Source organism: Ambystoma mexicanum, chromosome 1p, assembly GCF_040938575.1.
Source record: "Ambystoma mexicanum isolate Mex_15411 chromosome 1p, UKY_AmexF1_1, whole genome shotgun sequence".
Taxonomy (NCBI): domain Eukaryota; kingdom Metazoa; phylum Chordata; class Amphibia; order Caudata; family Ambystomatidae; genus Ambystoma; species Ambystoma mexicanum.
In genome coordinates this window covers 108,846,372-108,869,949 of record NC_090921.1, presented here as the reverse complement: position 1 = coordinate 108,869,949, position 23,578 = coordinate 108,846,372, and the positions used below count along the sequence as shown (strand labels likewise).

At 49.9% G+C, this 23,578-nt stretch overlaps 1 protein-coding gene across 2 annotated transcripts in view; it reads left to right on the top strand.

The window, feature by feature from the left end:
• NLGN2 (neuroligin 2) overlaps window positions 1-23,578 on the top strand; it is a 602,146-nt gene that overhangs the window by 191,932 nt on the left and 386,636 nt on the right. For both annotated transcript variants that reach the window (XM_069644426.1, XM_069644417.1), the window contains exon 2: window positions 20,573-21,370. In XM_069644426.1, coding sequence (XP_069500527.1) covers window positions 20,893-21,370 — 478 coding nt within the window. In that variant the 5' untranslated portion in view covers window positions 20,573-20,892. The remainder of the gene's footprint in view (window positions 1-20,572; window positions 21,371-23,578) is intronic.

Below are 23,578 nucleotides of genomic sequence, written 5' to 3'. Positions count from 1 at the left end.
CAGTGATGTCACGATGACCCCTGCACAGCTCTAGTTTACTGAGCCGGCACCTGTAAGTGATGTCACAATGAGCTCTGCACAGGTCCAACAGCAGAGAGCCAGCACCTGTCAGTGATGTCATAATTACCTCTGCACAATTCCAGAAGCCTTGAGCCAGCACCTGTCAGTGATGTCACAATGACCCCTGCACAACTCCAGCAGCACTGAGCCAGCACCTGTCAGTGATGCCAGAGTGACGCCTGAACAGCTCCAGCAACACCTGTCAGTGATGTCACAATGAACCCCGCACAGCTCTAGTTGCACAGAACCAATACCTGTCATTATCAGTGATGTCACGATGACCCCAGCACAGCTCTAGTTTACTGAGCCGGCCCCTGTAAGTGATGTCACAATGACCTCTGCACAGGTCCAACAGCAGAGAGCCAGCACCTGTCAGTGATGTCATAATTACCTCTGCACAATTCCAGAAGCCTTGAGCCAGCACCTGTCAGTGATGTCACAATGACCCCTGCACAACTCCAGCAGCACTGAGCCAGCACCTGTCAGTGATGCCAGAGTGACGCCTGAACAGCTCCAGCAACACCTGTCAGTGATGTCACAATGAACCCCGCACAGCTCTAGTTGCACAGAACCAATACCTGTCATTATCAGTGATGTCACGATGACCCCAGCACAGCTCTAGTTTACTGAGCCGGCCCCTGTAAGTGATGTCACAATGACCTCTGCACAGGTCCAACAGCAGAGAGCCAGCACATGTCAGTGATGTCATAATTACCTCTGCACAATTCCAGAAGCCTTGAGCCAGCACCTGTCAGTGATGTCACAATGACCCCTGCACAACTCCAGCAGCACTGAGCCAGCACCTGTCAGTGATGCCAGAGTGACGCCTGAACAGCTCCAGCAACACCTGTCAGTGATGTCACAATGACCCCTGCACAGCTCTAGTTGCACAGAACCAATACCTGTCATTATCAGTGATGTCACGATGACCCCAGCACAGCTCTAGTTTACTGAGCCGGCCCCTGTAAGTGATGTCACAATGACCTCTGCACAGGTCCAACAGCAGAGAGCCAGCACATGTCAGTGATGCCATAATTACCTCTGCACAATTCCAGAAGCCTTGAGCCAGCACCTGTCAGTGATGTCACAATGACCCCTGCACAACTCCAGCAGCACTGAGCCAGCACCTGTCAGTGATGCCAGAGTGACGCCTGAACAGCTCCAGCAACACCTGTCAGTGATGTCACAATGACCCCTGCACAGCTCTAGTTGCACAGAACCAATACCTGTCATTATCAGTGATGTCACGATCACGTCTGCGCAGCTCTAGTTTACTGAGCCTGCACCTGTAAGTGATGTCACAATGAGCTCTGCACAGGTCCAACAGCAGAGAACCAGCACCTGTCAGTGATGTCATAATTACCTCTGCAAAATTGATTGATTTATATTTTATTTCTATCGCGCTCGTACATAAGTGTTTCAGAGCGCGAGAAGCCTTGAGCCGGCACCTGTCAGTGATGTCACAATGACCCCTGCACAGCTCCAGCAGCACTGAGCCAGCACCTGTCAGTGATGCCAGAGTGACGCCTGAACAGCTGCAGCAACACCTGTCAGTGATGTCACAATGACCCCTGCACAGCTCTCGTTGCACAGAACCAATACCTGTCATTATCAGTAATGTCACGATCACCCCTGCACAGCTCTAGTTTACTGAGCCGGCAGATGTCAGTGATGTCACAATGACCACTGTACAGCTCTAGTTGCACAGAGCCCGTACCTGTCATTATCAGTGATGTCACAATGCCCCTGCACAGCTCTAGCTGCACTGAGCCAGCACCTGTCAACGATATCATAATTACCTCTGCACAGTTTCAGAAGCCTTGAGCCAGCACCTGTCAGTGATGGCACAATGACATCTGCACAGCTCTAGCTGCAATGAGCCGGCACCTGTCTATGATGTCACAATTACCCCTGCAAAGTTCCAGAAGCCTTGAGCCAGCAATCTGTCAGTGATTTCACAATGACAACTGCACAGCTCTAGCTGCACTGAGCCAACAAGGGTCAGTGATGTCATAATTACCACTGCACAGTTCCAGAAGCCTTGAGCCAGCACCTGCCAGTGATGTCACAGGGACCCCCGCACAGCTCTAGCTGCACGGAGCCAGCCCCTGACAGTGATGTCATAATTACCTATGCAAAGTTCCAGAAGCTTTGAGCCAGCACCTGTCAGTGATGTCACCATAACCCCTGCACAGCTCCACCAGCACTGAGCCTGCCCAGCGCCTGTCAGTGATGCCTGAACAACTCCAGCAGTGCCTGTCAGTGATGTCACAATGACCCCTGCGCAGCTCCAGCAGCTCAGATCCAGCACCTGTCAGTGATGCCAGAGTGACGGCTAAACAGCTCCAACAACATTTGACACGGATGTCGCAATAACCCATAAACAGCTCCAGCAGCACTGAGCCAGCACCTGTCACTGATGCCACAGTGACGCTTGCACAGCTCCAGCAGCACCTGTCAGTGATGCCACAGTGACGCCTGCACAGCTCCAGCAGAACGGAGCCAGCACCTGTCAGTGATGCCACAGTGACGCCTGCACAGCTCCAGCAGAACCAAGCCAGCACCTGTCAGTGATGCCACAGTGACGCTTGCACAGCTCCAGCAGCACCTGTCAGTGATGCCACAGTGACGCCTGCACAGCTCCAGCAGAGCCGAGCCAGCACCTGTCAGTGATGCCACAGTGACGCTTGCACAGCTCCAGCAGCACCTGTAAGTGATGCCACAGTGACGCCTGCACAGCTCCAGCAGAACCGAGCCAGCACCTGTCAGTGATGCCACAGTGACGCTTGCACAGCTCCAGCAGCACCTGTCAGTGATGCCACAGTGACGCCTGCACAGCTCCAGCAGAACCGAGCCAGCACCTGTCAGTGATGCCACAGTGACGCCTGCACAGCTCCAGCAGAACCGAGCCAGCACCTGTCAGTGATGCCACAGTGACGCCTGCACAGCTCCAGCAGAACCGAGCCAGCACCTGTCAGTGATGCCACAGTGACGCTTGCAGAGCTCCATCAGAACCGAGCCAGCACCTGTCAGTGATGCCACAGTGACGCCTGCACAGCTCCAGCAGCACCGAGCCAGCACATGTCAGTGATGCCACTGTGACGCTTGCACAGCTCCATCAGAGCCGAGCCAGCACCTGTCAGTGATGCCACAGTGACGCCCGCACAGCTCCAGCAGCACCGAGCCAGGACCTGTCAGTGATGCCACAGTGACGCCCGCACAGCTCCAGCAGAACCGAGCCAGCACCTGTCAGTGATGCCACAGTGACGCCCGCACAGCTCAATCACAACCGAGCCAGCACCTGTCAGTGATGCCACAGTGACGCCCGCACAGCTCCAGCAGCACCGAGCCCGCACCTGTCAGTGATGCCACAGTGACGCCCGCACAGCTCCAGCAGAACCGAACCCGAACCTGTCAGTGATGCCACAGTGACGCCCGCACAGCTCAAGCAGAACCGAGCCAGCACCTGTCAGTGATGCCACAGTGACGCCTGCACAGCTCCAGCAGCACCTGTCAGTGATGCCACAGTGACGCCTGCACAGCTCAAGCAGCACCGAGCCAGCACCTGTCAGTGATGCCACAGTGACGCCTGAACAGCTCCAGCAGCACTGAGCCCACACCTGGCAGTGATCCCACAGTGACTTTTGCACAGCTCCAGCAGAACCTGTCAGTGATGCCACAGTGACGCCTGCACAGCTCCAGCAGAACCGAGCCACCACCTGTCAGTGATGCCACAGTGACGCCTGCACAGCTCCAGCAGAACCGAGCCAGCACCTGTCAGTGATGCCACAGTGACGCCTGCACAGCTCAAGCAGCACCGAGCCAGCACCTGTCAGTGATGCCACAGTGACGCTTGCACAGCTCCAGCAGCATCTGTCAGTGATGCCACAGTGACGCCTGCACAGCTCCAGCAGCAGCGAGCCAGCACCTGGTAGTGATGCCACAGTGACGCCTGCACAGCTCAAGCAGCACCGAGCCAGCACCTGGCAGGGAGAAAGATGGCCGCAGCAAGCCATGCAGGCACCAGAACAGAACTAACTAAAAGGGGCCGACACACCAAGGCAGAGAAAACATACAGAACATTATCACGCATAGGAACAAGAAACGAAAATAGAGCTGAAATGCAGACAACCCAGAGAGCAGCAAACGAGATATAAAAACGGAGAAAACGAGGGATCACACGGAGAAACAAACCCGTAAAGATAGTAAAAAGGAAGGGGAAGGAGATGGTCGCCAAATGAGAAAAAAAGGGGCTGTAAAATGGCAAACAGAGGGCAGTGGGAGAAGAGGGGGCAAAACGATGAGCACACACAACACATTAACAGCAGAGAAACCAAATGCAAGGTATTCACAGCTGAGGAAAAGAAAATGGCACCAGGGATATGTGCAGCGGCGCTGACGGGTTCTACATGATTGCTACAAATTAGGGATTTACGAAATACAGTTCCAGAAACTGCATGTTTTGAAAACTGCCCCCTTTTAATAGCGGTTCTCTGCTGATATAGCACAATCGCCGTCATCCCCCAACCCCTCACTTTATCCAGTGCCCCCATCTTCAGAGGGTTCTCACGTGTAATCTGGGAACTGTCGCTTCGTTGGTTTGGGCGGAAACTATTGCAGTAGAGTACAGATAGGGAGCCAAGCCATACGCGGAGGGACACCGAGTCTGTAGGTGTTGTTCGGCGTTTGCTCGCCCATTGACTGCCCGTGTCCATGCTAATCCCTGTACCCGTTGCCACCCAGTTCTGGCCCCTCCTGCCCAAAATATCTCCTCATGGGAACTCTTTGAGATCACTTTTTTACACAAGCCTTACCATCAAACTTTGCACTTAAAGGGCCAGCCAGTGTATTTTTTTGTTGCTGTGGAAAATCAGTGTTCAGAGACTTAATGTGCCTCATTACAAGTTTGCCGGTACGGTAACAACGGTGCCAGTAAGCTACCAGCACCGTTTTTACCAGACTGGCAAACTACGAGTTATGCTCGTGGGTACCTTTGCGGCGGTCAGGTATGACCTGGCGGGCAGAACGGCACCCGCGAGCAGACCTCGACAGATGCACCGACACCATTCGGGAACAGTGCCGGTGCATCCAGCCTGGCCATTCCCATTGAGTCCAATGGGACTCGGTTGGGAATGGGTACTAATAATTACGGCACCCAGCAATGGGAATTGATCGGGTCCACCAGGGCTGTAATGCCCCGGTACGTCCCCATTGCCGGGTGCCGGTAAATCCATGTCTCCGGTGGCAGCCGTGTCGGTATTTACCAGCACGGCTACCGCCAGGGTCATAATGATCCCCATTGACTTAATTGGAGCTGTAAACCCGCTAATGGTGTAATAAGCATGTCTAAGCCAGGTTCCCTTCAGTCACTCGATTTATAAGTACTCGGGTTGCCCTTCACTGTAGTCCTGTTCAAAACAAGCATTGGCAAAGCCAACAGTTTTGACGTGTAAATAAGTATTAGGACTTTGCCAGGCACTGCTATTAGATGCCCAGCTATTTGCACCATTTTGCACCTGCTGCCATCAATGTCCAGTTAACACCCCTAGGGCAGTGTCTGGCAAGCGCCTTTGCCATGCCTATACAAAAGCTCAACCTGGTGGCATTTCCAATGCATGTTTTGTATTGGTTGTTCCAAGCACATCCCTGCAGCGACACCATGGCAAATCATTATATTGAGTCCAATACCAACACTCGCATGTAAAATGCATGTTGAAGTCACTGTGCATTTGTGTAGTCGTATAGGGCACAGCGGGAGGTACTTTATACCAGCATCCTTGTGAAGTGAGCCCCTCCTCACTGTATTTTGGCCCTCATTGAAGGAGCCTTTCTGGAAAATAAATAGGGCCATTGATGGAGGCGGGGGGTGAGTGGGATTATTGAAGGGGTATTGTGTCCTCTCACACACAATAAGAGAGCTGATACCCTTCGCCCCGACGACAGGTGTGGCCCTTGTCTGGATTCCCAAGAAGGACCAGCTCTCAGGACCTCCCCCCTGCTTTCATCACAGCAAGGTCGCCCATTACCCACTAGCCTCTGAATGCTCTGTAGGTTCCCTTTCAGGCTCCCCGGCTCAGCGGCTGCCTCCAGGATCCCTGATTCTCCTGCTATTCCTCTGGTTCTCTAGTGCCTCCTGGTTTTCTCTCCTCATTGCCTCCTGTCGGCCCTTTACCCCTCACTAAGTCTGCGTTCTCCCCCACTGCCCAACTCCCTCTCACTTCTCCTTCCGCAGGCTTTCTGTGGGCCTTCTCTATTAACAGCCTTTCTTCTGCCTTCTCTGATTGGTTTGCCGCTGTATTGTGATGCGCCGGGCTTTCGCATTGGCTAGGTCTGCTGATGGCAGAGTCTTGCCCACTGCCGTGCCATGGTGGTGCCCAGCCTTTTGCTGCATCGCTCTCCAGAGGTCTGTCTGCTGCTACAGTCTCGTTGGCACTGATGGCTCAAAAACAAGCCCTGTAGTCTGCAGCTTCTGCCTTCTCACAGGTTGTTTCTTTAACATGTATTTATTGGATATTTGTAAGGCGTCTATACAACAAAGGGTGTTTCAAGGAGGGATGAGTTATTAGTCATATATTATGGGTGTATCAGTCAGTCACATCCCTTAAATCAGGTCGCTGCCCTAAATGTGGCGCAGGACTAAGCAGCTCCCACCTGGTACGGCCTCTGGTAGAGGTGTGGGAGCAGAATGTATGGGTAGGACCAAGACTGAGCCGAGGCAGGGGGAGCCAGAGAATGTATGGGTAGGACCAAGCCTGAGCCGAGGTAGGGGGAGCCAGAGAATGTATGGGTAGGGCCAAGCCTGAGCCGAGGCAGGGGAGCCAGAGAATGTATGGGTAAGACCAGCCGAGGCAGGGGGAGCCAGAGAATGTATGGGTAAGACCAAGTCTGAGCCGAGACAGGGGGAGCCAGAGAATGTATGGGTAGGACCAAGCCTGAGCTGAGGCAGGGAGAGCCAGAGAATGTATGGGTAGGGCCAAGCCTGAGCCGAGGCAGGGGGAGCCAGAGAATGTATGGGTAAGACCAGCCGAGGCAGGGGGAGCCACAGAATGTATGGGTAAGACCAAGTCTGAGCCGAGACGGGGAGCCAGAGAATGTATGGGTAGGACCAAGCCTGAGCTGAGGCAGAGAGAGCCAGAGAATGTATGGGTAGGGCCAAGCCTGAGCCGAGGCAGCGGGAGCCAGAGAATGTATGGGTAATGTATGGGTAGGACCAAGCCTGAACCGAAGCAGGGGATCTGGGTTGTCTTAGTGCCAAACACGAAATGAGATGGCAAGATGTCATGCCTTGCTTCCTGCCTCCCGACATACCATGCACAAGACCACTACTTGGCATCCTGTCGCCTCACCTGCTAGGGCACCTGGATGCCTACGGGCTTTGGTGCGATACAAATGTGTTAACATAACATAACCTGACCCCAACAACAGAGACCCCTTAACTGGATCCTAATGCCCACTCTATCCCACACCACACAACACCCCTACCTAGTGTCTTGCCCCTCTACTGTACTCCCCACACAGAACAAGACTAATCCTGGTGCCATGCCTTACTGCCCCACCCCAAGCAAAAGAGACCCCAAAGCATGAGACATGCTGTAGATTCTGCAGTCAGTGACAGCTGGCATCCAGCTGCCCCACTGCCTTACCCCCAATAAAGAAGAGCTGTACATGGTGTCCTAACCCCCCCCCCACTTTCCCCACAGCACATGATCTCTACCTGGCTTCCAGACTTCACACCACCACCGCACCAACAGAGACCCCTACCTGGCACCCATCAGCCCCACCTCCTTCCCCCGCTCCATAGGACCCCTCTCCTATTTATCACCCTGGCTCCACCCCCTTCAACAGCACAGGTCCTCTATCTAGTGTACCGTCTCTACGCCCACTCACCCCAAGGCATATACCCCTGCATGTTATCCCAAAATAAAACAATCTTTCATTGCTTTAAGACTGCATCAGGGCCCTCTCATCCTTTTTGTGTCCTTCAGGTGTTTCAGTTCTGTTTCTAAGGGAATTTAGGCTTGATTCCTGAAGCAAGCCTAACTTCCTGTAGACGAAGACTCCAGAAATTGAACATTGTTAAAAATGGTGGCACGAGGGTCATGATGCTTACGCAGTGGCTGTATACATGTTTTGTTCATTTTCTTAACATTTGTTAGGACAGTCGGCTGCACTACCAGGGCTCACGTGCGTCCAGGCAGTGGCTCAGCCACTTGGGCTGGTTAGCCTTAGCCCTCTCTGGCTCATCCACATCAACCTGATGGTAGCTCACTTTTAAGGTGAGATTGCCCTGGGAGGCTGGCTTTTCTGGGCTGCAGCGTTGCTTCCTGCATTGACACCAAGGTAAAGATCCGACCTGGTCTCATCATCTACCAACATCCATGCCAATCCACCCCCTGCCATTGGCTTTGACCAAATGCCTATTCCAATGCCCCTTCATCTACGTCCTATGGCCACGTGTCTGTGCCCATTTATCCCCTGTCATGGCTCCATGCCTCTCCAAGCCCCCTCTGTGTCTCTACATCCACACTTGCATCCTCTGTAGAGACTCACGCCGATACACCCCCTGCCATTGGCTTCCTGTGCTTGCCTCTCCCTGCCTTGATTGGCTCCTTTATACACAATGCTCCGTAAGTTGTTCTACTGAATTGGTTGTCCAATTAATGGCTGCCCACTCCGGATCATTGTATAGGAGGGGGACTGCATCAGTGCTGAATTTGTAAAGAAAATAAGGGCAGGGGCTGAAATGTTTTCTTACACGCCCATGACAGGTCAGGATTGGCAGCTGTCTGCCCACTGCTGCCACCACCTCACGGCTGCTCCCCATGCTGTCAAAATATATGAGGTTAAAGCTCCAACTCCCACCGACTTATCGTGGTTGATGGATGTACTCGGTCAATACGGCAGGCGTGCGATTTACAAATACCTACCAACACACACATAACATACTTATCGTATGTTGAAGTGACCCATGTTTAAGTGTGTCTTTAAACACAAACATTGTTTACATTTTGCTCTGATTCCATAGGTGTTCATTATGTGACTGGCAGTTAAGTTGCCAAAACACAACATCATAATCAAACTGAGTCTGTGACAATAAGTGCAGGTGCTCAGAAATAAGTACCAGGGTGATCCCTGGCAAACACCCCCACAAATTAAGCACTGCACTGCACCAATTGCATGGGTAGTATAGCTCAGTGGCAACATGCTCGTCTTGGAAGCAAGACGACGCAGAGCAACACAGGTTCGGATCCTGGTCTGCACTTAGAAACGTCTTCGCTATTAAGCGTGTTATAAATAACCAATTATAATTAACTATCGCTATCGTACAGAACATTTTATGTTGCCAGCGGTACCTTCCACCAGCCCTGCTCGTTGGTTCTTGACAGGTGGCAGCGCAAGGGACTAGAGACCTAGCGCAGTGTACGTGGCGTCCCTTCTGAGTGCCGCTGCAGGAGGTGAAATATATGTATGGTTCTGTGCCATATGGCAGGTTTGCAAAAACACAGGGCGATTGTTCCGGCCGGCGTTCCTGTGCTCAGCCTTCGGCATGGCTGACCCTTTGCAGGCGGTGCAGTGTTTTACAAAGGTTTGTGCAGGAGATTAGGGAAGGAGTAATGTCTCTGCCGCACTGTGGAGACTCCAATGCATTCTCTCGTGGTCACAGAGAGGAAATGAGAAACCAGGGCACAAACCTGCGGTTTTAATTGAGAAAAAGAAGCAGAAAGTCATTTCAGTAAAAGGCCACATCTCATTTGGTCCACATTGATTTTACGCCGTACGGCGAAGCCGTTTTCAAATATGGGTAGATCTTAAGGGTGTGGGGGAAAGGTGGTGGGTTAAAAGGTCAAATGGGGTGGGGAGTAGGTTGATAAAAATAATGGGCCTCATTACAAGTTTAGCAGTAAATTAGTTCCGCAGAAATTACTGCTAAAGCTGACTGGCCTTAGCAGCACTTGCAATCAAGCAAAATCTGCCCGACTATAAGTGAGGGAATGATGGGTTTAATCCCCATTTTTGGAGTCCGTATGGATTTTTCAGGAATTGCCAAAGATGCCAAGCACTCTTACCTGTAACTAAGACATTTTCTTGCAACAGCACCTCGATGCCCTTGGGCTGTTAGTGCGCTTTACAAATCTAAAAAATAAAAATAAATGATAATTTGGGCATGGATAATTTGGCCAGTTTTGGAGCTAATGTGGCGGAGGGCGCATTACCGCCACGTCCCTACTGTGCCAGAGAAATAAAAGTGGTGGTGATTCTGTTCCCGACACTTTTTTATTGCACCCCCACACTCGTGATGCACCCCAGCAACTCTTACCCTTGTGGAGTTCAGCTCCTGAGATCGGTGCTGACACCGGTGTCAAATCACAGCCAAAAAGGCAGCATCACGACACCTAACAAAACTATAAAAAGGCACACAAAAAAGAAACAGCATTGTGTTCGAAGAGTTTACGCAAAGATATGAGGCTTCGTCAACAGAAACAATTTCTAATTTGAGTCACCGGGTGGGTATGACGTTCATTTGTCACCAGGAGTCTTTTCGCAGAATGTTTTGGAACCCAGGTTTATGGCTGAAAAAACTCATCGAATAACATGGGCAGGTTGTGGGGTGTGGGAAACAGGTAGCAAAAAACTGGGAAGGGGGAGATTGGGGAAACCCCCCCAAATAAAACAATTAAAAAATGTTGGTGAGTTTTTCCAGGCAAAAATCAGCGGCAAAAACTCTGCGATAAAAACCCTAGCGATGGAAGACATAGGGGCTCATTAAGAGTCTGGCGGCAACAGTGTTGGTACTACCGGGAGGTTGCCGCCAGACCCGTAAATATTTACCGGCGCGGGACTTGCCAGAAACACTGGGGTATTACAACCGTGGCGTTCCGGAAAGTCAGGTGCCCCATAGAACCCACCAGGCCACACCGACGTCTCCAGCACAAGGTACGGTCTTATTTACCCGACCTACTAAGCCACGGTCAGACAAGTTGAGCTACTGGTACTGTGTGATAATATCTGGGGCCACTATGCTCGTATTTGGCTGTCCACTACGTTTTGGCACTTTAAGCACACCCATACCTTAGACCCAGGGAGGACGCTGAGCGGCCCACGACCGGGAATGGAGGATGGGTTCCAGGTAGGTTCAAGTCGCCTAGTGACCCCGGTAGTGGCCATCCACCGGGCTGGCTGAAGAAGCGTGAGCCCCATTTCAAGAGGAGGTCTGGGGGGCCGCTTACCTTCAGCTCAGAAACCCCGCCTCAATATGTCAACAGCAAAAGTGCACCGGTGTGGGGTAGTTGATGTTTTGCAACAGAGCAGCGGGAAAACAGTCTGCATGTTTCGTGTGCCACATGCAGTTTCTTTGTTTGCAATGTTTGCATCCGCGGCAGGGGTGTTGCTAGGTCTGGAAAAGATCCGGGACTACGCTAATCTTGGGACTGTCGGGACTGGGGGCTAGCTAGCCTTTTTGGTTGTAACCCCTGAGCTTCTATCCGGGGCTGCAACCAAAAGACCCGGGGCTATAGCATCCTCAGCCACGCCCCCGCCCTCCAGGAACGCCTCTGATCCCCAGTGCACTGATGTCAAATCACAGTCAAAAAGGCTGCGCAATTAATAACCTGATAAGGAATGGGAAGAGTTCTTGGATCATGATCTCTTTTAGGTCTCAACATTGTTAACTTCTTCCTTGCTGGATTACACGTCTTCTAGACCAACATAATACTGCGTGTTGCTTAGTGAGTATATGTGCGCCTTCATCCTCGGCTTGTGGCTTGGTTATGTGGCACAATACTATATAGGCCAATGGAAGGGATGTGTGGTATGCAGATTCTCAAGGGACATCTGTGTTGCCCTCTGCACAACAAAACAAAGAAAGGCAGCCAGCGAGGGAACTGAACTCTTTAATCACCACTTAGGAAAAACTGTTAAGTTTTGTTTCTCATAGTTACCAGCCCTCACTCCACCCTCACCACCACCCCAAAAAATGTGTGGGTGCCCGTTTTAATTGAAGTAGATGAAAGGGCCTGAGGCTACTGGCTGCAGGTGAAGGTAAGGTGCGCTTTTCCTCCTGTTAAATGGACCATTTACCCTAATAGTAATGAGCTGGCTGCAGCCTATTTTAGACCCATGGCAAGTTGTGATTGTCTTTCTTTTCCCCTGAGTCTAAGTGTTTATGTGTCTACGTTTGTGTGTATGCTAGGTGGGGTCTGGCGCTGCACCTGGAGGGATAGCCAGGCAGTGGGGCCTCCCCGACTCCCCCTCACACTGCCATGCCAGGTTTGCAAAAGCACAACGCAGTACTTCTTTGTGTATACTCTTGGGCTCCGCCTGAGGCATCTGCCCCGGTGCAGCCGGTCAGCTATTTTCACCAGGTGTGTTCAAGTAATTAGGGAAGCAGTGATGTTTCCACTGCACTGCAGGGATACACATGCATTCCCCTTTTAGTCTAGGAAAGAAAATTAAATATCGCAGCACAAACGTCGTCTTTTCATTTCGAAAAAAACCAAGCATACAAGATAAAGGACAACGTTACTTTGTGTCTTCATGGCTTTTAAATGTGGTGTGAAACATCTATAAAAAAGGGGAAGGGGTGGCAGTTGGTGGACTAAGGGTTCATTGCGTGCAAGTGTTCCAGCACAGCGCGTATGATGCAGAGATGTTACGTTAAATGTTTTTATACAGCGCTGTGTCACCACCTGCGTGGTTCCTTGGCACTCTGGCGGATCTGAAAAGCAAGAGGGTAAGGGAAGTATAAGTTAGAAGGACTGAGCAGGGGGAAAGCTGTTATGTGCTGTTGGCAGCTTCAGTTTGGTTTACCGCGTTCGCTGAGCGTAGGTGTGATTGTCGATCGGTAGCCGACATTTGTTGTTGTGCAAGGCCATGTGCGGTGTGTTTCGTTGTGTTGTTGTGAAGTGCGAGCGGTTTGTTGTGCTCTAGAGGCATGGTTGCGTTTAGTTCAGAGTTTGAGAGGTGAATGCAGAGGATGAGTTTTTTAGTGTGGGTGGTGTGTGGCAGTACCCTATCCTATCCCCTCCGTTTTGACTGTGCTGCGTGTAGCTCTCCCCCTGTTGTATATTGCGGTCTGCTACAATTACCACTCCTATGTTGTGTGTGTGGAGGTGTGGTTAGTCAACAGGGTTGTTTAGTTGCGGCTCCCTCTCCACCTCCTGGTGTTCAGACCTATAGCCACCGCGTCCCTTTGCCCTTTACTCCTAGCACAGATAGAGGTAATGCAAGCAATCCTGTCCTAGTAGTGAATGGCTGCAGGGGGGCTGGTGCGGTGTGATGTATGTGGCAGGATGTTCAGTGCAGTGGGTGGTGGACCTGCCTCAACTACCTTCAGAACCTAAGCATCATCCTGGTACAGTTCACTCCCAAATTACCTGGTCTGCAGCATCAGCCGGAAGGTGTCCCTCCGCCTCTACTGTTATGGCAAAATCCATGACCTTTGGTCAGAGGTCCAGTCCTAAAAGAAAAGTGGGGCACTCATTAACATACCAATTGAGTGTGGGGTCACCCGAAATTAGCATATCAAGGTGCCTACTGAAAAAAGTGGGGGGACCTCTGAAAAAAGAAGGGGGGGACTCGGTCCACCCACATCTACCCCCGACTTGAGCCCTGCTCATGGCGCTATGTGTGAGGCTTGGCAGCAGCCTGTGAGAACCCTGCACATTTGTACAATCAGTGATTTGGGTTTTGTGTAATCGTTAAGTCCTTCCTGGTCGTGGAGCAAATCCAAAATGTCAATGCTCTTGGATGCCCCGGAGGGAGATTTTAGGATTTTGGGCCCAGAGTTAATACAGTAAAAGGAACAGACTACTATAGTGACGGACTAAGGCCGAGCTCAGGGGCCCGTCATACTTGAGTTCACCAGAGGACTCTACGGACCAGTCATTGCCTATTGGTTTGCCTGGTAGAGGAGGGTTCAGGTCAGAGCCATTCACATGAAAGTTGGTACTGTCTGGTAGGAGCTAGACAACTCTATGGAAAGTGACGTGTGACATTGACCAGACTTTGACTGCTCCATCAACACTCTAACTATCCACACATAGAACACATACCTTCACAAGCCACACCAGAGACATAACATGCACCATCAACACTCTCAAATCCATCCTCCCACCACCGCTGTGCCTGCATCAGCACACCGACCCACCAACCCAAGCCTAACGTTATAGGAAAATCAAATACACACGTTCCAACATAGTCATGAACACGCACACTTGGCAACAACCAAAATAAACATGTGGCAATGTGGAACATACACCGCCCCATGGACTGCCCCCTATCAGCCACCCAAAAAACACTTCCTGGGCCTACACGTCGCTGATACTCCTCACAGGATGTTATGTTATGTTGATCTACACCGTGCAACGCTACCAGCCAGGGGCAGTCCAGGTGCTCACATGCTTCTGCAAGAGAAGAGGGCAGGCTGTGTTAGTGGGGATAGGATAGGATCAGAACTAGGAGATACTGGCGTCTGTGAGCATTGTCTTGTGTGTTGGTTGGTTGTGTGGCCCGGCTTGTTGTAATCGTAAGGGAAAGACTCAGTGCCTTGAGTGTGTACTAGTGTGTGTGTTGGTTGTGTAAGTCGTATGAGGTTAGGGAGGAGGTAAAATTGTGCACACTGGTTTGGAGGTCCAGGGTCGCGGGTTGTTTGTTAGAAGTGTGATGGAGTTGTGGTGGTGTGCGTTTGTGTGTGGTTGGGTTTATGGATTATGTGCATTGGAATGTACCATCTGAGATTGGGTTTCTCTAAATTGCTCAATGCGCGAGTTAATTCGTCCAAGGTGTGTCTATGTGTAGTGTGGCTAGCCCATAGGCATGGATTGTGTCGGAGGAGTAGGCGTGGGGAGTATTGGTTAGTACATTGGTTAACCTCAAACAGTACCTCAAAGGTGAGTCTTCAGCGCAGATCCGGTTGCTGCTTAGTGGTACCCTCTGGCACTATTGGTTGTGGTACGTTGGCAGGCACGTCACCTCTCCAAGCATAGAGGCTAACTTTCCCCACTGGTTCCTCTGATTGTAAAACATTTGTTGTACCTAGTATGTATCTAGTTACTCGGCTGGACTTGTTCAGACTAAGATGGCCGCCTGCTTGCGCCATCCCGACATCAGGCTACTTTACCTTGCCCAATCACGCTTTGTTGAAATAACCATGCACATCTGGCCCGGTTATTCCTCCCGGATTTTTGCCAGGGATGAGGACTAAATTGGTCTCCTCAGACATCCCATGCTACGCTCCCATACTTAACTGTCCCTACTCCTGCCATCACCCTTAAGTCCAGACAATGCTACCAGTTTTTCACAACTATCAACTCAGGCAACACACACCACCAGTGACAGCCCCTTTAGACCATTCTGCGGGGGAGCAGTGCCAAAGCGGAGTCAGGGGGTGGGAAGGGAATGATGTGGAGTGGCAGGTTGCAGGGAGAGTGGGCGGGTCGGAGACCAGCACCATGGGAGTTCAAGGGGTGGGGTAAAAACCCCCAATTGTCCACAGAATGCCACCAAAGAACAACTCAAACAAGACAGCCCTTGGCCAAACAATAGCAGATAGAGGAAAAACAGAGCTTAAAGTATCCCACAGCCGGCTTACACACTGGGGAATGCAGACTGCTGGCCAACACTACACACTCTTTGCTCTTCATCGACAGACCTCCAAATCCAAGCTCAACATGTGCAGGCAACTTGGTCACCAAAATACTTAACTGCCCCTTGGCTCACCCCCCTGGGCAACTTGCACAATACTCGTGCTGGCTCACTAATGGAGATCATGGATGCTCTAGAGCACGAACAACTGACCCATGGTGCGCTAAATCCACCTTGAGCAACTAGTGAGGAACCCTACCCATTCCGCTGGCCACATCGTTAGGAAGAAGAGCGAGCAGCAGCACAACACTGTACATATTGTCCCCCAGAGCAGCGGTCCCTTCCCAGGCATTAGGCAAACCCAGTGCTGGAGGTGCGTGGGATTGACCAGGATTCAGAAACTGACAACAATTGCCTCCCCAGATCCCGGGGGAATGTTAATCATTTGTCCAGTGCTCAGGAATGAACTGCAACTGTTTGTCGTTGTTTTGCATTTAAGCATACTCGGGTGTGATTAAAGTGATATGTCTGCAGACTCAGCACCGAGTGGGTGACTGAAAATGGCTATTGTTCATTGAGATTTGTGAATGTTGGGCCATTAGAAGCGGGAGGAGTGCCTATTGTTGCATGCTATGCCAAATAATTACTACGAATAGGTGATCATAATATGCATTTTCTTTCCGTGTGATTCTTTCAGTCTTGATGGTACAGTTTAAAACCTAGATTCGATATTTTTCAGGCTTTCAGGCTCACGTTACTGTGCATGCTGGTACTTTTTTAAAATTGTATTTTTTATTATAAAGCTATATAGTTTACAGGAAAACTTTCAGCCAAACCAAGTCATGTCACGTGCACATATGCACATAAAACCCAATCACAGGCAATTCCTCCAAAGCCTGTCGGACCGGCAGGAGAGCTCATAGGGAATGATAAATTAAACCTCATGAATTTCTTTTTTTCCAGCTCCTTTTCCAAAACGATCTTATAAAAGGCAACCATAGCTAGGGTTAGTGAGATTTTATGTTTGGCCAGCAGATATGACCACTGCATGCTGGTACTTGTATGCTGAAAATTCAGGATGTGGAAAATAAAGCTACAACCATGCTCTTTTTGCTGAACATGTTACTATACCGATGTATATAGACAGATGGTTTATTATGTGACTTGTGCACGTTTCACATAATCTCTATAAAAGAAAGTGGTATTGTATGTTTGTCCTGTGTTTTCTATGCTTTTGACTAAACTATGACTTATCTGCCATGAGTCGACACCTTGCCCTTCCCCCATCACTTCTCCTCTCCCCAACCCGTAGAATCTCGGGGTACATTATTTCCATCCATTGAGGACTACCACCTCTGTAGAAATTTTTAAAAAGGGTCTGAAAACCGCACTCTTTTCTTAGGCCGAACTTTTTCTTGTGTATGATTTCTGCATATGAACCTGTTTTGGAGTTGGTTTCCACTCTTGCCTGTTTTCGTATTGTTTGTGTTGTCGTTTCTAAGCGCCCTTAAGCCTCAGGGTACCTGGAGCGCTATACAAATGCTAAACATAAACATAAACATCCACTGGGGTAATGGAATGGGCAACTGGTTGGCTTCAAACACCATGAACACCATCAAATGACTCCCCCTTCAGTTCCCACGCTGTCCACTGCCACAGAAACTCCACCACAGATGCTCCCACCAGACTGACGATAACCACGCACGGTGAATGACTAACACATCCAGCAGGCCATCCAGCAACCACAAGTAGTGCACCCCCCAAGACTGGCCACCTAGGTGCGGCTGTGCTCAGCTTGCAGACCCGCAAAACTACTCACAACACATGCACCACTGCATCCTCTGCCAACCCAGAACCCTACAGAAGTAACCAGTCCAGTGCTTCCACAGCAAAGCGTTACCGATGATGCAGGCGCGAACTGTGGCAAGATGGGCAACAGAACATAAACAGAACTTCACCATCAGGGGATTACAAGTAGAACCCACCAGTAAAAGACATGTTACCAGGTGTATGGACCCGGCTGTGCCTCCGAAAGGCAGAGGCATCATGGGGGGTGGGGAGATGGAGGGGCTATAGCCCGGGGTCTTTTAGTAGTATCCCCGGATAGAAGCTCAGGGGCTACAACCAAAAGGCTAGCGAGCCCCGAGTCCAGACAGTCCTGACATTAGCGTAGCCCCGGGTCTTTTCCAGACCTGGCAACTCCCCAGACGGAATGGCAGCAGTTTCTGAGACAGAATCCATCAAATGTCAGTATTTTTTTGGGTTGAAATATCTAGTTTGTTAGAAACTTTTCATTTATATCTCATAAAACAAATAAGCCAACCAAAAAACAAAAAATAGAAAAAGAGAAATAGTAACTTCACATATAGTTTTTCTCACAATAATTCCTTCTCGGTCTATTTGCTCGTTTCGAGCTTCGAGTTCAGTTTCATTCAATCTTTCAGTATATCAGTATATTCCCTTGGGATAGCAGAGGGATATGATATGATATGATGTCACATTTAAACACGCCTGTACACCGTATACAGGGCCTCATTACACGGTAGGCGGTGGACCAAGGTGCTATTAGCACCTTGGTCCATGCCGGTAAAATACCGGCACCGCCTTGGTGGAAAGGGGAATTAACGCCCTATTCCAAGGTTGGCGGGGCGGTAATTCCCCTTTCCCCCATTGCCCTTCCCCATTCCCATTTTTTCCCCATAGGGCATAATGGGAATGGGGAAGGTGCTAATTACGGTACCGCAAATTGCGGTACCGTAATTAACACCCTGGTCCCTTTGCGGGTTGGTTTTTAACGCCTGATAAAAAGCAGGCGTTAAAGTACCAACCCGCAAAGGGACCTCGTAGTAAGGCGGTAAGGGTTAACGGTCACCAGTACCATTACCGGTGCCCGTTAACCCTTACCGCCTTCCGTATAATGATGCCCACAGTCTTTATAATGAACGTTTAATGTAGAATGCACATATGACGAAAATTATATAACGGAAAAACATGACGGAAATGTACGTGCGGGTGGGGTAAAGGGTTAAATCTTGTGGGGAAATGGTTGGGGTGGGTTTTTAGGGGTGGGAAACAATGGTTGAGAGAGGGGGCAAAAAACACCCAAAAAATAATAATAATTCATTATGTTTTGTCATTATAAAATGTTCGTTATTTGTGCCAAAAACCACCCAAAAAAATAATAATTAATTATATTTTTTCGTTATAAAATGTTCGTTATTTGTGCATTCGTTATAAAATGTGTCGTTGTAAAGACATGCAACCCCTGTACACAAGTGTTTCTAGGCGGGAGACAATATATATATATTTTTAAACATGTTTTCTTGGTTTTTACAGTAACAAGAATAGCAAACACTTCTTCCAAAATCCGTCACTTCTGGCGACACGTAGAGCACAGTGCAATGTGGGGAAATTAAAATTAAAATCCTAAAACAGTTCCCATCGCAAGTCCGCCCAGTTACAGGCCCTGATTACATCAGAAATTGATCATTGGATGTCGTATCGTAGGTCAGGTATGACATCATACATATATTAAAGGCGGTGTCGATAGCTTATCTCACATCGTTCAATTTACTGCAGACCACGAATCCCTTTGTCTGTATCCATCAAGGATATGCCAAGCTCCTCATGGAGGTTACACATCAGTAGAAGTAGTAGGTACATTTAAAAGTTGTCCCCAATTGATCACGATACCTTCCTTCAATTGAAAATTCCGCATTCTTGCGTGATATTTCCAATTCAGCCAACCACCGCCTGTTCACATCTATTGCCCATTGGAGGATAAGTGGCCATTTGGGACGTTGCCACGATATCGCTATTCTCCTTTCTGCCAACAATAGGAAGAATTGAGAGCAATTTTCTTCCTTTGCTTGTCCTTCTTGCTTCCCGGCAATCTTCCCAACAGCCAAGAGGATGGATCCCATACTTAGGAAGCATTTAGTAACGCATTCATCCGATCTAATGCCTCTCTCCAGTAACAGCGCATCATTGCACAGTCCCACACCACGTGCCAAAATCCCGCAGAGTTGTGAGCACATCTAGGGCTTGCAGGAGATAGCTCTGCGTTGAGTGCGTGCCTCTTCTCCGGAGTCGTGTGCACTCTGTCGAGAGAATTTAATTGGATCCATTTGAACCTGGCATTCCTAGATACCTCTTTGGAATGTTCTCATATTTCGAACCACTCCCGCTCTGGGAATGACTTTTCCAAGTCGCGTTCCCGTTGTATGTGGACTGCAAGGGCTGGAGTGGTGGGAGGGGGGGCGTCCTTCTTTAAGGACCTTCAGCCCTGACCTTCTCCCCAGTATATTGCTCCCGTCAGTGAAGGTCAGCCCTGGAGGGATCGCCACAGCCTTTGGGTAGAGGGATTCAGACTGTATGTTAATGATCACCTGTGTGGAGGGGGTGGGGAAGAGACAATCCTAGCTAGTGTCACAGGGTGAGGCCATGTCAAGGCACGCCATTCTTACCCCCAGGCATGGCCTTTATTATTTCAAGTCATTAGTATCCGGTTCTTAATTCCAATGAAAGATTACAGCATCTACTGTTGTGCAGTGACATTGTGGGAGGGAGATCAGGGAGGGTGATCGGGTTACTTTCAGCCTAGTTTTCACTCGTGGAATCTGTGTTTATGCTGATTAAAGTGAACTTTTCTCACCAGTGAACTAACCTGTTCTCCCCTTTTTTCTTTCCCTCTTGACCCTCCCCCCATCCCGCCTGTTTCACCCAATCACATCATCCCTTCTTTCTCTCTCTTACTGCCTTGCCTCCATCCACTGCACTTTCTCTTCTGTCTCTATTCTTGTGTTCCCTACTTCCCACTATCCCATCTTGACCCCCTTTTGCTTTATCTCTCTTCACATCTTTCTTTAACTCTCTCCCTCTCCATCTCCTGCCCTTCTCCTCTGGTCCCCTCTCTCCTTCATTCCTGCAGCCACACTGCCTGTGGATGGTGAAGGAGGACCCCCTCAGCCGGTCACCCCATGGATTTCTGGACAGGGCCCAGGTGAGGCTGACTCTGCGACATGGAACGCAACAGAGCAGGAATAGTCAAGACAGCCAGTGCTCGACCTGCATGCCCACGTCCACACTCTAGCCCGGCCGTCCACGCCAGCAACACGCTGTGATCCGCGACCACCACCTGCTGACCTAATTTCCACGGTGTTGGTTGCCCCTTCGCTTTTGCTACGTTACTTGCGTGATTTGGAGAATTTGTTTTGCGCCGGCTGCGCACGGTTGCCTCTTGGTGCAGCCATGTTGTTAGCGTTGGGCCTGCACACCGTGAGCTTTGCATTGCGCGTGCTGAACATCAGGACAGGCTTTGCGCTCTTTCTCTGGCTGCTAGGCCTTGCCCTGCGCTCTGGCTTGCTCTCCTGCCAGAAAACTGAGGACAAGTACCCCGTGGTGCACACCAACTACGGCAAGCTCCGGGGCGTCAAGAAGGACCTGAACAACGAGATTCTGGGTCCGGTTGTGCAGTACCTGGGCGTCCCATATGCCACGCCGCCGGTGGGCGTCCGTCGCTTTCAGCCTCCCGAGGCCCCCGCGTCTTGGACTGAGGTGCGCAATGCCACCCAATTCGCTCCTGTCTGCCCGCAGAACATCCACGGCATGCTGCCTGGCATCATGTTGCCCATCTGGTTTACAGACAACCTGGAGGTGGTGGCTGGCTACGTGCTGAACCAGAGTGAAGACTGTCTGTACCTTAACGTCTACGTGCCCACGGAGGATGGTAAGCAAATGGTGCCCAAGAAGGGTCTGCATTCCAAGTGCTTGTGCCCCCTCCCCAATTTGCTTGGTAATTTATTTATACCCGCTATGACTTTCTGACTAATTGTCCTCCCCTACTTTGTGTCTTGTTGCTGTTGGTCTTTTTTCTTGTTCTCCTCTTCCATGTTGATTTTTTTTGTATTGTCTTTACTATTTTATCCAACCCTTTGCGTTGTGAATATGTGCAGGCACCACCACCTAGTGGGTCATACCAGAAATGGTGCCAAAGATAAATACTACCGGGCTAAAGATGCATGCACGGTCCTCCAATGCACCCTCACTTGCCCCCTCTGAGCAGCCCAGGCATTTCTAATCCCTCAATCTAATGTAATGCCCTAGCCCCATAATGTTTACGAATGGAATGCCCAACCTTTGGACAGTGCAGGATTAGGTGCATAGCATTTTAAAATGAAAAGAAGAAGCTTGAATATGTGGGGCTCTGCCCATAAACAGGTTCTGAATACCCGGGTGGGCGGAGGAGTGTGTGGCTCGCATTTAACTTTACTCACTTCTGCAGAGGTAAGAGTGACTTTTTTCCAGACACACTGCCGGATCTGCTTCTGCCTCTGGGGCCTGGGTACAGGAGTCCTCCTCCATCATGGGCCTGTTCGGTCACTGGGGGAGGTGCTTATTCCAAAACTCCCCAGGACTGCAGAACCTATTTAGTCCTTCTGATGCAGGGTTGTCCAACTCCAGGCCTAGAGGGCAGGATCTTCTAGTCCTTCCCGATTCCCGGGAAAAGGCAACAATATCAATTTCCACAAAGTGTGTCCTAGCACACGGTGGAAAACATCTCTTAAAATCATTCTAGATGGAATTTTCTGGTTTCCTCTTCTGCTGCTGCAGTACTAAGGGCATGCATTTTGAAGATTTACTAGGAACAGGCCACCCTGTCTCAGCCTCTGTTGAAGTATCTTGACCATTAATCAAAAAACTCACAACGAAAAGCATTACAGAGTCTAGCAGAAATGGAAAGCAAAACTCCCCATGTAAGAGCACTACATGGCCTTCCCTCTGTAAGCATCAGGAACCCTCCCTTTAGCGAGACACAACCAACACCAGCTTTGAAAATTGGCATACGGTTTTCTTATAATAAGGCTGTGCTTGCTCATCAGGAGTCTGGGCTTCACGCTGGCTGGCACGTCAACAGCAGCGGATCCTTCACTGGTGATCTGCCCCAGGATCTCTGAACATGAATTTTATCTATAGATCCGGAGCTTGAGAAGATCTGGGTTTAGATGCCTCTCCATCGGCATTGGTGCCAATGGCCTCCGAGGGTCCTATTGCCACTCCGCTCATCAAGAGCTGGTGGCAGCAACTCGTTGGATATGGACTAACGAGTCCATCTGTGCATTTCATGTGCTGATGAACCGGGAATCCTTCTTCTTTATAGGAAAGACATATAACACATCTCTAATGGGAAGAATATCAAATGGTGGCTCTCCAGTCAGCCCCATCATGGGTAAGGGACTGCACCAGAGAGCCTGCGCACAAATTTGTTATAAAATCTCCCCCTGTCCTCATGGGCTGCATGGCCTCTGCATATATTCGAAACTTTCCAAATATCTTGAGCCTAATGTAACTTATGTTTGAAGAAAATTGATTTCTCTCCTAGTGGCCTTCAAATAAATAGGTGGCTGATTCTGTGCACCAGTTGAATTGGTCTGTTCCACCTAAAACCCTTTACTTTTGTCTTGCTAAATAGCGTGCACTTGATTTCCACCAATAATGAAAGAGCCTTGATAAAGTGCAAGTTCTACGAAACAGGTGTCCACCCTGAGAAAATTTCAACCAAAAACAGACTTTATACGATTTCAGCGCATGTCGTGAAGTTCTATGAGGATTAGCACGAGTATGCAAATGTCCCAGAGGAATGCTACATAAGCCCATGGTAGTGTCCCCCCAGGACATCAAGACAACAGGGAGACCTTCCAGAGCTCATTGGAAATATTGCAGTGCTTCGGACCTTGCACGCTATTGTGATGGCCCTATGGGATTCAAAGGCCAGGGCTTCCACTTACAATAGGGAAGAAGTCCAGAGCTGTTCCGGATAACCATGGTCGAACATTCAAGATGGTCACCCAGGCCCAGAAAAATGATCTTTGCTCTTGATGAGGACCAGCTGTACAGACTTTCAATTCTGCGAGGGCCTTTTCTATAAGATTTGGTT